Below are 16658 nucleotides of genomic sequence, written 5' to 3' on the forward strand. Positions count from 1 at the left end.
TAGATTAATTAATTACAGATCATAATTAATTAATCTCTCAAATTGTTTTAATCGCTTGACAGCACTAATTTAAACATACGCAGGAGTTGTTGAGCCACTGCTGCCTCATCACTAACTTATAATATCTGATTTCTTTTAATTTGGCATTTGAGATATTTCTTTCAGATTTAAATTAGTGACACAAAGTGACCACAAGAGGCAGCAGAGGACCAGCAGCTCCTGTGTGGGAGACACAGTTGCCAAAAAAGAAAATTAAGTTTATTTCTTAATTTCTAAAGCTTTACAAACACCAGCTGCGTGATGAACTCACCCTTTCATGAGTTCATTTCAATCTAAAAGTCAGAGCTGCTGGTGTCAGCAGGGGGCGCCAGAGAGCAGCAACAGGAGGAGGAGGAGGAGCAGAAAGGAGGAGGGGGAGGAGCTTCAGGATTATTGTGCGCCGGTCTGAGTGAGAGAGTGAACGCGCTCCTCAGTAGTTCACCGGCCGCGCTGACGGTGTTACTTTGTACCGTTTGGCTGAGGATCAAAGGAAACACGAGCACGGATTATAACGCACGGCGGAGACACGAGGACATCAGAGACATCAGGGACAGACAGAGACAGACAGAGACATCAGGGACAGACAGAGACAGGAGGAGAAAATGTCGGTCTGAAGAACTGTGTGTGTGTGTGTGTGTGTGTGTGTGTGTGTGTGTGTGTGTGTGTGTGTGTGTGTGTGTGTGTGTGTGTGTGTGTGAGTGAAACCAAGATCTACTGTAACTTCATCATATTCAACAATGAGCCGCTAACCCTGGAATACCAGTGTGAACACATGAACTCATGAACACATGAGTGCTGCTGACGCTTCACACGCTGTGAAGAAGAAAGAGAAGAAGAAGAGGAGGAGGAAGAATCCTCCGGGATTAAAGTGACGAGGAGATGGATAACTTCTTCACTGAGGTAACACGCACGCACGCACGCACGCACGCACACACACACTGACGTCCATTCATTTAAACAAAGTCTCATCACGAACTTTAAACAGTTCCTCGGAAATGAGCTTCTGCTTCATTAGGACCAGGTTTTAGTCTGACAAGGTCAGTGTTTATGTTCTGTGTGTCCTAAAGAGGTAACACACACACACATGCTGCAAGTCTTTGTTTCAATGGAAAACTTTATTTAAATGTGTGCAACAGTGTAAACACATTTAAAGGCAACGGTGCTTTGATACCAATTACAACAATAAAATAAAATAGATAAATAGAATGAAAGATAAATAGCTTTGCCTGCTAGAAAGTTCTGCTGTGTGTGTGTGTGTGTGTGAGAGAGAGAGCGATTCAGTACTTTATGCATTTTGTGTGAAACACACACACACACACACACACCACACACACACACTATAACCAGCTCACCTCTCACCTTAAACTTTAACCAGAACCACAGAACAGAAATGAGGTTCTGCCTCATTAGGACCAGACCTGAACCTGGACCCGTCAGTGTTTATATTAGAGAAGCGGTAACACGCACGCACACACACAGAGAGAGAGAGAGAGAGCGAGAGCGAGAGAGAGAGAGAGGGTCTGTGGTATTTCCGCTCTTCTTTCCTCGTTTCCTTCAAGTTATTAATAGAAAAGTCTGAACATGGGGCTGTGTGTGTGTGTATTAAATCATTATCATGATAATAAATCAGATTATTATAAATATGGTCATATGTTGACCCGTCATCTTTTCCTAATTTATAAACCACTCACTCTCCCACACCAAAGTTGACCATTGACTTTAAAAAGTACATTTCATTTTGAAATATATTTCAAAATCAGACATTTGAACTCAGTGATGGAGGCAGCAGTGTGAGCGTGTGCGTGCATGTGAGTGTGTATGTATGTGCGTGCGTGTGTGTGTGTCTCACAGTGAGATAAAGACAAGAACACGTTCTGTAGATTTAACCTGACATAGCTTTTAAGAGCTGGGATTTTTTTGTCAGCCATGTTTTCAGTGTCTCACTAATTAGGGATTAATCCAACAAATTAAGATGAATTAAACACCTGTCCAGTTCAGGAGTTGCAAAGGGGTGAAAATTCCCAGTAAATTTTCCCAGAAACTTTCATGGGAATAAATGGGAATCTTTGCAACCCTGGTCTGGATTATTGAGACAAAACCAGGATCTGTGACTGAATACAGGGGCAGTTTGTACCCATGATGCTTTGCAGGAGTGTAATGTTCAGTCTTGAGGACACAGTGTCTCACCGACAAGTATCCTCACTGTCTGTGAGACACTGTGTCCTCTCACCTCAGTGTTTGTTTAACTCATGGACGCTAGCAGGCTCCCCTGACCTTTGACCTCTTTCATCCTGCTGACAAACTCACTTTAGATTTGAAAAAAAAACACACCAATGAGAGAGCAGCTTCATGAGCAGGAAGTCGTCAGAGCTTCTAACGGCTTCAGAACTGGTTTTTAAAACGACGCAGAGAGAGAGTGAGTCACCTGTTACCTGTGTGTGTGTGTGTGTGTGTGTGTGGACTGAACACTCATTAGCTGAGTCACTACTTGTCACTTGAAAGTGAGACCAACCCAGTGAACCTGCTTCTCACCTGTTACACAATCATTCACACAGACACACACACAACGCTCAACAGTAAACAAACAGTAGCATTGAATCTATTAACTGTGTCCCAGTGCAACCATGCTAACCACATAGATCGAAACCCACTTTATCTGGTGGCTAGTTTTTAGCATTTATCGTTTCACATCTCATTGGTCAAACCCATTTTAGCTTGTAGCTAGTTGTTAGCATGTGGCGCTCTGTTAGCTAACCAAAGTGTGAACTGTCCCTTTAAGTTGCTGTTTTTTAATTGTGAGGGTCATGGGATTAAACTTCCTTGAAGTGACTTTGAGAATGTTATACTTTAAAAAAAAAAATTATTGACTTGTTTAATGAGGTCAGAGGTCAGTGGATGCAGTCTCACCTTCACTGAGGAAACACATCAAAGCACAAAGACAGAAGCATGAACACATGAACGAGTCCTGATTCTAAAACCAGATTCAGACTCCGGGTTTTTAATTTTCCCTCAAACAGGAGAAAGGTTTCCCGCCGAGGATGACGATCGTGAACCGAGCGTGCGCTGCAGAACTTTTAAAAACATGTGTGACAGAGTTTCTGTGCTCAAGCTCAAACTTAAGGAGAAATAAATGCTTGTTGTTTTTGTTTGTTTCCTGTGAAAATCACATTGTTTTTGCAGATTAGATTAGATTTTTACATGTTTTTGTCAAAACTACACAACAATAACATCACAGATAGGAAGTGCATCGATCGTATAAATCTATACTAAAAAAATACAGAATAGAAAAACAAATGGAGGTAAAACAAAGAGAAGCAGCTGCAGTAAACACGTCGAGACACAAACTGACATGACAACGCGTCCCTGAAGGCAGCACGACGCGCGCACGTGTGTGGCGTCAGCTCGGCCTCAGGTGTCGTGACAAACACCTGATGTCGATGTTAAAGCCTGGAGCAGGAAAAGGGAAAAACAATTGTGCATGTGTGCGTATAGAAAAAAGAATGATAAAAAAAAAAACAATACTAACAAAAAATTATTTTCAAGATGAAATACAGAATCTTTGATTTCAAGTCAAACATACGTCATTATTTTGTTCCCTCAACGTTGAACTTTTTCATTTTCATTTAATTAATAAAAATAAAAAAAACACGCAAAATGGGGTCAGGTGACCAGAGAGGAGGAGAAGCTATATGTTTATTTAGCCTTAAGCAACTTCTTTTAAAAGAAGTTTTGTGTTTCTGTGACGGTGACAACTTTTGCACTTTCTTTTATTTGGAAATTAAAATATAAATTTCTCTTCCCCTGTGGACAGAGTTTAGAGTCTGGCATCACACATGATGGTGAACATTCCAAAAATAATCCTGTAACAATTCGATCATCTCACTCGTTCACCCCGTTTTGGTTCAGTTTGAAGACTTTTATTTTGATAAATAAGTGGTTGCATTTTGGAGTGGATGAAGAGATACAGATACCTTTACTTTGAAAAAAAAAATTTGACATTACGTTTCAGCGTGGATGAACAGGAACTGAGACTTTTATTTTGAAAACTGCAGGATCCTGTTTTAGTTTGGACAAACAGAAAGTGAGACTTTTATTTTGAAAACTGCAGGGCTGTTTCTTTTTTCTCATTTTTTTTAAATGAATGATCTGCAAAATTTTAGTGAAAAAACTAAAATATGAAAATGATATTTAAGATCATTCTGCCTTTTAAGAAAATAATCTGTGTAATAAAAGTGTTATGAAGTAATTCAGACATCCATTACAGGACTCACTCTCACCCTGTCACCTTCTCTCTTTCATACATATGTAAATAAAGTTCCTGTTACTAAGCTTCAGCTTCTCTTTTACTCTGAAACTCTACGCCAGGAATTTAAACAGCACCGTTTAGCCCCGTCCCCTATATACATACACATATTAAACATACACTTATTATACATATACTTATTATACATATAATACATACACATATTAAACATACACTTATTATACATATACTTATTATACATATTATACATACACTTATTATACATATACTTATTATACATACACATTTTATACATGTACTTATTATACACACACATATTAAACATATACTTATTATACATACACATATTATACATATACTTATTATACATACACTTATTCATGTGCATACTGATAAATGTGTCGTATTCTGTAGCCATGGCACGTGCAGCGATGCCATCTCGCCAGCTGGAGATCAGACGTGTTTTTTTTATTAGTCAGTGGGAAAGGGGCTCTATGACGATTGTAAGCGGCTCGACCAGAGTTTTAAAAAAAAACGGCGTCGACCTGCGTGTGGCAGAGAAAAAGAGAAAGAAACACACACTGCTGTGATGACTGCTCTGGTCGCTCTAAGTCAGAGACACACACACACACACACACACTCCCGTTCAGAGTGACACAGAGACAGTCTTTCAAGTGTAATGCAATAATACAGCTAAGTTAGACAGTTGAATTGAAAGTTGAAAACACTGTTCTCTCATGGAGAGTAGTTGTAGGCAGGCTTCCAAAACTCCCAGCTACTCTCTGCCAGGGAGGGAGGCAATGCATGCGCTCCAGTGCTCTCCGGCATCTCAACACAGTGCTACGTGAATGTGCAGGACGAATACATGTAGAACGCACCCGCGAATCGGCCAATGCCGATACATGTAAAAAACGCAAATATTGGCCCAGCCGATGTATCGGTCCACCCTTAATACATATACATATTATACACATATTATACATATACTTATTATACATATAAATATGATACATATACCTATACATATACATATTGTATTTATACATATACATATTATACATATACGTATATATATATACATATTATACATACACATATATAAATTGTTACATTCTTGTCTGGACGTTGAACGATTGAGACACTGAGAGCAGATCTGAGGGACAAGTGGGAGGAAGGTTTATCTGATCCAAGATCTTTGCTAACAGCAGCTTCCTGGAAAACCCCGTCCACACACACACACACAAACATCCCATTTCCACTAATTACCTCTCTCTCTCTCTCTCTCTCTCTCCCTCTCTGTCTCTCTTTCTGTCTGTCTGTCTGTCTCTCACTCTCTCTCTGGGTCATGTGATCTCTTAACTCGAGGTCGTCTCCTCGCTGCTTTATTCTGCTTTTATTGAAATGAGGTGAAAAAGTGATTTGTTGTTGTTGTTGTTGTTTTGTCTTGAGACAAACACATGAGTTCACATGAACCTGAACACAAATCAATAAACGCTTTGTTGTGTCTTTGACACTAACATGATGGACAAAAGGGTTTAAATAAGTGAGTTAAATATTTGTTATTGCTTGAATCAAATCTACTCTTTTATTACGACTGGAGATGAAAGATAAGAAAAAAGTGAATTATATTTTAAGCTCATGTGAAAAGAATCAAGAGCTTCATCCAGTAACTCTTTTTATTTATTTATTTATTTATTTTTCTTAGTTCATTGGCCAAAAAGTCCCCTCCCAGCAGAAGTGGATCACACGCCTGTGATTTACGAGTTCAACACTAACACGATCTGTGTCTTTGTGAGCGCCGACCTCAGCTGACGACGTTAAAACAAAACCATTAAATAGAGGCTTATGTTACGTTCATGTGCAAACAGGAAGAAGGAAAAAAACTGGATATTTACCAAACAAGACTTGTTTAATCAAATCTACTTTAAGAACATGTTCATGTCTTTATCTCACTGTGAGACAGACTTTTCCAACAGGAAACTGAAGTTTATAAACCACTCACTCTCCCACACCAAAGTCCATAGTGAAAACCAGTGATTTTAGCCGCGGGGACACAGGAGCTGCTGGTCCACTGCTGCCTCGTGTGGTCACTTTCTGTCACTGAGTTAAGTTGAAATGAACTTAACTCATTAGAAACATTAGAACTTAGTGATGGAGGAAGCAGAGGATCAACAACTCCCGCGCGTGTGTGCTGTTAAAATCACTGATTTTCTCTATAGACTTTGGTGTGGGAGAGTTTGGGAGGTTTACTAACTTCATCCTGGCTCACAACATCTGTCCATCTTCACTTTTTATCACATCACACCAGCTCACAGAGCTCCATACGCTGAGTAGCAGCAGGATGGAGCTGAGGACAAGTGTCCTCAGTGAGAGTACAAGTGTCCTCGTCGCATTCTGTGATTTAAAGACACTGTTTGTGGCCTGATGCGTGAAAAACACACAACACCTGCGTCTCAGTAATGAGACGTACACATGCCAGAAGCAGAGGGGTTAATTTGTGTGAATAAATGCATGAATTTATTTAAGATGGAGACTCTGTAGGTCAGCGAGGATCAAACCACACCAGGAAATTAGATTCTGTCAAAACAAGGCAATTGAGAAAAGTTGGTTTGGCTTAAATTTCTTTTCACTTTTCATCTGAGTGCAGTTAGTGTCAGGTCAGCTTTAATTCACTCACACACACACAGAGGGTGTGTGTGTTGTACAACAGAACCTCCGTTGTTTCTCTCAGAAGAAAAGGCAGAGACAGAATTTATATTCGGTCCTTTCTCCCCATGAAAACCAGCACCAGGCGACCACAGCTGGGCAACACATGGCAACTCAGCTGCCAGCCTGTAACACACACACACACACACACACATTCATTTCTTGGGGGGACTTTTTCTAAACTTAACCACAACTTTCTTAATATGAAACCTTTAATCTGAGACTAAAGGGTGGTAGTTCATGTTTTTTGAAGCTGACACAGAGTCACTTACTAACTATGCTGTGAGCGCCCCCTGCAGTGCAGTTACACCACACAACCAGAAGTAAACTAAAGTTTGTAAACCACTCACTCTCCCACACCAAACCTCATAGAGAAAATCAGTGATTTTAGCTGTGGGGACACAGGAGCTGCTGGTCCTCTGCTGCCTCGTGTGGTCACTTTGTGTCACTGAAGTCAATCCGAGCAAATTTCCAAAGCCGAATTTTACAAAATAAGACATTTGAACTTAGTGATGGCGGCAGCAGTGGATCAACAACTCCACTCCTACTGTGTGCTCTAATGTTAAAATCACTGATTTTCTCTATGGGCTTTGGTGTGGGAGAGTGAGTGGTTTACAAACTTCAGTCTAACAGTGAGATAAAGAGACAGAAGGCTCCGAGTGTCACCTGTTGGGTCTTTGATCTTCTGTCTCTGGCTCAGCTACAGGCGACATTTTATGTTTTGTGTTTCAGGGACGACCACATGAACCATTTGTAACATAAACATAAAACATTTGTAACATAAACATGAAACATTTGTAACATAAACACTTCTACTCGTTGAAAAGAGCCTTTGAAAACCAGCAGCTTTGAAGTGGAGAAACTTCCTGTCTGGATCCACGTCTTTGTTCAACACCTTCCTGCTTTCCATGCAGGAGGCGGCCATTTTGTTTCAGTGCCATGAGGGCCTGTCGCCAATGCCACGCCCCCTGGAATGTAGACTGACCTATCATAGTGAAGGACAGGCTGCGACAGTCCCACACTTTCATGGTGCTTTTACTGTCTCTCATTCAATTATGGTTTTCTCCATTTTCAAGCCTATGAGGTCTTTAATCTCATAGTTTCAACTTTAAACTCTGAATTTTAACTTTACTCACAGAATTATTTTTTTTCAGAATTCCCAGCTTTAATCTCTGAATTATTTTGTCTCAGAATTCCCAACTTTAATCTTAGAATTCCAAATTTTAATCCCATAGTTCCAATTTTAATATCAGAATTACTTTAATCCCACAGTTCTAATTTAAATCTCAGAATTATATCTATAATCTCAGAATTCTGACTTTAATCTCATAATTCTGACTTTAATCTCAAAATTCCAACTTTAATCTCATAGTTCCGAGTTTAATTTTATAGTTCCGAGTTTAATCTCAGAATTCCAACTTTAATCTCAGAATTCCAATTTTAATCTTAGAATTCCAACTTTAATCTCATAGTTATGATTTTGATTTCATAGTTCCATCTTTAATCTCAGAATTCCAATTTTATTCCCATATTTCCAACTTTAATCTCAGAATTACAACTTTAATCCCATAGTTCCAATTTAAATCTCAGAATTCTATCTATAATTTCCGAATTCTGACTTTAATCTCAGAATTCCAACTTTAATCTCAGAATTCCAACTTTAATCTCAGAATTCCTACTTTAATCTCAGAATTCCTGCAGTTGTATTTATTTTCTTTGTTTCAAACCCTAAACCCTAAACCCTATAACTCTTGGACTCTCTGCTGTGAGTTAAATGTCACTAACCAGTGCTGTGGTGTGTTTCATTTCTTTAAAGAATGACAGCGGTGGTGTTTTGTGTTGTCAGAATTGTGAAATGAATGCTGTCGTACCTTTGAAAGGAGCTTTTAGTGTTTAGAATATGACAAACATTCTCACAGCAAAATCAGATCCTCATCAAATAAAACCACATTATTTTTACTCTACAGACGGAGGAAGAGGAGGAAAAGTCATACAGTGTCGCTGATAAGAGTTCATACAAAACAACGCAGAAACGTCACGTCTGTGACTCATTAGTTGACAAAACAGTTTAAAAAGATCCACATACAGCTCGGGGTCAAAGGTGACCTGATGCTGACCTGACTGGGATTAAATCAGTTTGTACCTTTTTTTTAAAAAACACACACACTGAGAGAAAACAAGCAAAAAACTGTCTTCACTGAAGAATCTGACCTACTTTCTCCTGCTATGTGTGTGAGAGAGAGAATGTGAGCACATGTGAGAGATGTGTGTGTGTGAGACAGAGAGAGAATGTGAGCGCATGTGAGAGATGTTTGTGTGTGTGTGTGTGTGTGTGTGTTGGGGGAATATTAGTCATGTTGTAGGGACATAAATCTGTTCACACACTCACATCAGAGGGAAGTGCTTTACTTGTCAGGACAAAACAGTTTAACTTCAGTTCAAGTTCATGTCTCCCACACCAAACCTCATAGAGAAAACCAGTGATTTTAGCTGCGGGCACACAGGAGCTGCTGGTCCTCTGCTGCCTCGAATTTTACAAAATAAGACATTTGAACTTAGTGATGGAGGCAGCAGTGGATCAACAACTCCTGTGTGTGTGATGTTAAAATCACTGATTTTCTCTCTGGACTTTGGTGTGGGAGAGTGAGTGAGTGGTTTACAAACTTGAGTTTCCTGTTGGAAATGTCCGTCTCACAGTGAGATAAAGATGTGAACATGTGACGTAGATATTGTAGATTTTTGACTTATTTTTCTAACCTATTTAAGCGTCCTGACCTCTTGTGACTCTTAAATACAAAGATTGTGAGTGGATGAATCAGCTGTTCACTCGCTGTGATCCTCCCTCCAGATGTTTCTCCACAACCACACAACCTTTAATTTACTATAAAGCAGCCGAAGAGGAAACTTCATCATCATCATCATCATCATCATCGTTGTTGTTGCAGGACGAGGGTGGAGCTTTTTTATTATTCTTATTTTAAAGACTAAAAAAGGGACTTTTCAAAAAATATTATAATAAGAAACACACACAAACCTGTTTTTATATCCAAGTGAGGACACTTGGCCCTTACCTTAACCTTAATCTTACCTTAAATTTACCTTAACCTCAAGATACGATATTATCACGATATTTAAGTCACAATACAAGATGACGATATTTTAGTCACGTTACGATATATAATAACCTTAACCATCACAACTAAGTGCCTACTCCTAACCCTTAACCTTACCCTTACCTTAAAAGCAGGTCTTAACCCTGGTAAAGATGTGAGGATAAAGATAAATAAATAAAACTTAATAAGTACAATCCTTATTATTAATAATAAGCAGAAAGTTATATTGAGAATGAAATAAAAGAAAAATAAGAATAGTATATCAATGTTTAATAAAACAAACCTTTAAGATACACTCTTTCACCTGAACTCAATCAAATGTAAATGAATTAATAATATAAATAATGAGATTTGTGGCACTTTTACATGAAGAACTAAAATAAGTGAATAATAGTTTGGTGTCACCTGGTGAACACATGACTCTCTTTGTTTTCTTTGTTTAATAAAAGAGAAAAAGATCCTCCGCTCAGCAGCTGCTTCCTGTGAAGCCTCCACTCAACACCTGTGGCCCCTCCCACTTTCCGACAGCCAAAGCGTGCTGAGAGACATGACCTCTGACCCTGCGGACAGCTGCTCTGTTAACGCTCTGATACTGATCAATAACCTCATTATTAAACTTATATTTATACTTCATTCAGTTGTTTGAAATCGTGCCTCCCAGACCCACAGGTGGGTCGTGGGAGATTGTTTCTGGGTCCACAAACTCATTTTACACAAATGTTTATATGTTTGAAACTTTCCCCAAATATGATACGATATTATCACCATGTTTTAGTTATGATATTGAAGTACGAAATCATGACATTTGAGTCACAATACCAAATCATAATATTTAAGTCACAATATTATCGCGATGTTTAAGTCACAATACGATTTTATCACCATGTTTTAGTTATGATATTGAAGTACAATATCACGATATTTAAGTCATGATACGAAATCACGATATTTAAGTGACAATATTATCACCATGTTTAAGTCACAATACGATATTTAAGTCATGATATGATATCTTTGGTTGCCTCTGTGAGTGAGTGTTTGTGATTTTTCAGCTTGTTAAATGTTTAATGTTGCTGGGTTTTTTTTGCTCCATGAAACAAAGAAATCATTCAAACTGAACCAAACATAATCTGTCAGTTTACTAACTATCGTTAGTTCAATTCAGAGACACTTTTTTATGTGTCTCAGTGAGTTGATGCTAATTTTTATGTCAGAATCTCTTTTGATATGTGTGCGTGCGTGCGTGTGAGTGAAATCATCAACCGCTCTGGAGTTTAGAAAAACTGTCTGAAATGAAACGACATGTCGAGTTACCAGAGACTCTCTGTGTCTGTCTCTCTGTGTCTGTCTCTGTCTCTGTGTGTTTAAAGTAAAATGACACTGGATGTGGAGCTTTGTGGTTAAGAGGTAAATTACACTTAATTAAGGGGTATTAAAGTGTAAATCCAGTAAAGGGAGTGATGAAGCAGTGATGATGGTGATGATGATGATGATGATGGCAGATCACTTCTTCATAAAAATCAAAGATCAATAACATGTTTTTAAATAAAAGACCAACAAACTTTGTTTTGGAGAAATTCATCGTCAGGACATTTAGTCTCCACACACTGACCTTTAACAAGCCCCCTCACTTTCTTTTAAAGTCACGATGACTTCAGAGTTGACTCACACACACACAAACACACTCACACACGCTCACACACATACGCACACACACACACACACACACACACACTCACACACACACACTCTGTGGTTGGAATATATTTAAGGCTCAGACTTAGAGAGGGTCAATGTTTAGAGAGACTGTGGTTTTACTTCTTCCTCCTTCACTGTGTGTGTGTGTGTGTGTGTGTGTGTGTGTGAGAGACACTTTGTCTGGGACCCACATCTTTAAAAGACTTTTTTTCATGTTTAAGACCTGGTTTTTAGTTGAGGCCATTTGCTAGTGGCGGAACACACCACTAGCAACGGTAAAAAGGGGGTGGGACTTAACAAAGGTCCAGTTGTGATTTTTGCTACAAAAATTGTGATTGGTTGGCAATAGGTGAAATCTGACTGGGGGCGGGGGTTGCTGTTAAAGGCACGCCCTCAACTCAAAAATTTCGACTTCCAACTACAAATGGAATGCACCCCTAGTAACAGTAAATGGGGGGTGCGGCTTATCAAAGGAGCAGTTGCGTTTTTTCCGAACAGAAAAATGTGATTTGATTTGTAATCAATGGTTGGAATTCTGACTTGGAGTGAGTTCCTGTAGAAGACATGCCCCCTCAACCACGTCTAAAAAAACACACTATGTTTTAAGAAATGGTCAAAAAATAAAATCATATTGTAGAAACAAGGACAGATTCTGTGAGTTCTCACAAACACAAACTCCATGTAACCATGAACAGGCTCCTCCTCCCCAGCAGAACAACAGACCAATCACAGCCTCAGGTCTCAGCCTGTCACTCTTGTTGTAACTGAGACTCAGAGAAGTGAAATTCCTGCTCGTGTGAATGTGAAACGCGGCTGTTTCTCTCGTTCAGCTCTAAATCAAACCATGTGTTTCTGCTCTGCTGCCACAAAAGAAGGAGAAGCTCATTTTCTCCTTTATTCAAAACATGCAGTACTTTATTTCTCCTTTTAGTTTAAAGATAAAAGTTGTAAAAAAAAAAACACACACAAAAGTGAAACAAAGAAATTAAGACTTTTTAGGTTTGTTGGTGATTTTACTTTGAAGATGATGATGATGATGATGATTGTAGGTCAACACACACACAGACGCTGTCATGAGCTGATACACTGTAAAGGTTTCATTGATAATCTCTGCAGTGAAAGTGTTTCCTGTCTGTAATCTACTTCAGATTAAACTCAGATTGAAAGACATTTGCCTGCCTGTTTAGGCTAGGTATTTGGTAAAGCTAGACTAAGTGATTGGTTATGCTAGGCTAAGTATATGGTAAAGCTAGGCTAAGCGAGTATTTAGGCTAGGCTAAGTGTTTAGTCAGGCTAGGCTAAGTGATGCTTAAACTAGATTAAATAATTGTTTAGGCCAAGCATTTGGCTAGGCTAGCCCAAGTTAGCCTTTAGGCTAGGGTGTGTTTGGTACGTCAAGGCTAGGTGTGTGTTTAGGTTTAGTATCTGGCTAACTAGGCTAATGGCGTGTTTCCACCAGCTCGGCATGGTTAAGTAGTGTTTCCACTAGCATAGTAACTTGGTACCAGGTACTTTTTTTAGTACCTGCTCTGGCGAGTTAGTGTTAGTGTTTAGGCTAGGCTAAGTGTTACTTTACTTTTCTTCTATAAGGAAGTTCTTTTTTAATGGAATTTAGAATCTTGATAAATCAGGCAAAAAACACTGCACTCGTGTGTGTGTGTGTGTGTGTGTGTGTTGTTGTGCATCAGTTGTGTGTGAGGCAGATCTGTGAGTTCACAACATCATTTAGGTGTTTGTGTTCCTCACTGTTTGTTTTGGTGTGTTTGTGTGCGTGTGCGTGTGTGTGTGAGCTGAGGCCTTTCCTTAAACAAACAAGAGTTAGCAGTTTATCAGTTCCCACAATCCTCTCTGCTCTCACTCTGCTGTGAGTCTGTGTCCAGTCATTCAAATCAAAATAATCCCTGACGCTCGGCTCGTGTTGATTGGTCTATTCCACAGAGATTCTGCACGTTTGATTGGTTGCTGTCACATGAGGTTCAAGGTTCTTCCTCCTGGTTTGTTTCCCACACATCGGAATCAAACTACAGACTTCTGTGTGTGTGCCTCTCACCCTCAGGATTTCAAAATAAAGGTGCAGTTTTTTGTCAGTCTGACTGAGAGTAGATGACATGATCACGTCCACTCTGGCCCAACCAGGTTCTGCTCTTCCTTCATTGTCCTGGTCACACTCTATCTTTTGTTTTGTTTTGTCCTCGAGAGATAAAACACACAGACGGCGGCTGACTGGACAGATTAACCATTAACTCACAGAAGGTGAAGTGAGGTTTTTTACGGTCTCTTAAATAGGACACATTATGCAAAATCAACTTTTTCATCATTTAAATACTTATATTTGGGACTCTGGAGGCCCAACCAGTCGCCAAAGTGTGGAAAAAGAATACTCAGTCCTTTTTTCGTGGTCCCCCTTAGTGTTAATATAGGCGATAAAACACTCGATGTTGAATTCCCTGCGCATTATGACGGCAGCATGCGCATTTCACCGCGAATGTTACCGCCCCACCAGTAAGTTTACTTGGAGAGCTCCACCTTAGCTCCACCTTGTCCCTATAAAATGCGTGAGTGCAGGCGAGGGAGGAAGAGCGGTATTATGTCAACGCGGAGGGACAAGTGTGCTGTTGGTGGCTGCACAGTGGAGCACAGTGTTTTACACAAACTTCCAGCCTCAGAGGATTTTATATATGAAGCCAATGTGCCGGATAAAGTCAGCAAACGTGTGTTTGTGTGATCGCACCACTTTGCATCAGACTGCGGCCAGCGGTCGCCGTATTTAGTCAGCGAACGTATTTCACCGACGTACAAACACACACATTGTTAAGAAAAGGTCACATAGAGCTCATAACTGACCATTCTGACACGTCCTAATTAAAAATATTTGTTCAGTACGTCCTCCATGACCGGAGCACAGACTCACAGAGCGATCGGTGGTGCTGTCCCTAAGTGTTCTTAACTGATTTACAGTTCGGCACTGTTCGGCTTTATCCTTATGTAGGACGTCTTTTCCCGTGACAGCACTCTCGCTGTTTTCTGCGCACACTGCCATGTTGATATTGTCAGAGAACTAGTGGAGGGAGGGGGAGAGGAATGGAGCGGAGGAAACAGGAGCTGAGCAGGTGATCGCAGTAAAAAGAACAAATCAGAAACCCCCTGGAAGAAGTGGGTGTGTGTTTGCCTGTGTCTCATTTGCCTATAAAGGGACCATGCACAAAACCAAGCGTTCTGAAAGGGGCGGTTTTGGCAGGGTTATTGAACTGCTATGGTGCTTCATCCTTATGGTATGGTTTGTAAACCACTCACTCTCCCACACCAAGCCCATAGAGAAAATCAGTGATTTGAACATCACACACACAGGAGTTGTTGATCCTCTGCTGCATCCATCACTGAGTTCCAATGTCTTATTTTGTAAAATTCATATGAAATATGAATTCCTTCATTTATAATTAATCCAGTGACACAAATTGCACATTTCCACCGGCTCTACTCGCCTCGCCACAGCACGGTTAAAGTAGCGTGTCCACTAACATAGTAACCTGGTACCAGGTACTATTTTTAGTACCTGCTCCAGCGAGGTTCTAAAAGCGTGCTGAGTAGGTAACTATGTGATGATTGGTCAGACTGCCGGCCGCTGACTGGCCAGAGTGCCGTCACAGGAAGAGACGCCACACACACACATCAAGCTGAACTGTAGATCAGTTAAAATGAGTTAACAATCCTAAAAATGTGGGTTAATCTCCGAACAACTAAAGGAGTCTGGTGTAACTAGTCACTTGTGTGTGTGTGTGTGTCGCGCATAAAGCCGTATAAAGTCACCGCAGTTTCACTCAGCCGTGCAGTGATGACTCCGCCCACGTTAAGTAGGTACTTTTTTGTAGTGGAGATTCAACCTAATCGTGCCCTGCCGTGCCAAGGGGAGTACAGCTGGTGGAAATACGCCAAAAGTGACCACACAAGGCAGCAGAGGACCAGCAGCTCCTGTGTCCCCACACTGATTTTCTCTATGGGCTTTGGTGTGGGAGAGTGAGTGGTTCACAAACTTAACAGTGAGATAAAGACGTAGATTTTATGAGCTGACTGAAATCTCTATAGCACTCTAACATGAAACATGAATTATCACTTTAAGTGAAACTGTGTGTGAACAGATCCAGAGAGAATGTGGAAAAGAAAGTTCAAGTTTGAAATTCAGATGTTGCTGCTTTTTATCACCACATTGTTCAAGGAGAGGGAGGAGGAGCAAGTTATAAAGAGTGCAGCTTTCCACTGATGACAGAAATTTAACTGCATCCTCGTACATGATCCCCATGCACTGTGTGAGTGTGTGTGTGTGTGGACAGACTGCGTCATCTCTCTGCAGAAATGTCGCAGCATTTTTGTCGAGTCACCTTTTTTTTAAGCGCTCACAATAAAGAAGTCCCTCAGTGTCTCAGTCCCTCAGTGCCTCAGTCCCTCAGTGTCTGGGTGTCTCAGTGAAGACGAGCTGCGGTCCGAGCACAAGACTCTGTTTGTTAGTGCAGAGGAAGTGGAATCTCCCAAACCAGACAGCTGCTCATTCCCGACCCCGGCGGCGTACGAATGCCCCCTCAGATACCTCTGCCCCCCCCCACATACACACTCACACAGCGTCAGGTTACATACATACACACACACACACACACACACACACACTAGTGTTTTGTGTTGTCAGAATTGAGATAAAGACCAAAAACAGATTTAAACAACGCTCGATGATTTGTAACGAGAGCCAAACGTGTGCCAAAGAAAACTTGAAGCATGTGATGAAACAGAAACAAGGATTCATGCTTTCATGTAATTTCCACCTAACCCTGACATCCCGACAGCTCTAA

The 16658-nt window shown here is 40.3% G+C and overlaps 1 protein-coding gene across 1 annotated transcript in view; it reads left to right on the plus strand.

The window, feature by feature from the left end:
- The first annotated feature begins 705 nt into the window (after positions 1-705).
- The window catches only part of myo10 (myosin X), a 60013-nt gene continuing 44060 nt past the window's right edge, over positions 706-16658 (plus strand). Inside the window, exon 1 of the mRNA XM_044031504.1 lies at positions 706-939. Within this exon, the coding sequence (XP_043887439.1) occupies positions 919-939 (21 nt within the window). The 5' untranslated portion in view covers positions 706-918. The remainder of the gene's footprint in view (positions 940-16658) is intronic.

Source organism: Solea senegalensis, linkage group LG1, assembly GCF_019176455.1.
Source record: "Solea senegalensis isolate Sse05_10M linkage group LG1, IFAPA_SoseM_1, whole genome shotgun sequence".
In the NCBI taxonomy this organism is placed as follows: domain Eukaryota; kingdom Metazoa; phylum Chordata; class Actinopteri; order Pleuronectiformes; family Soleidae; genus Solea; species Solea senegalensis.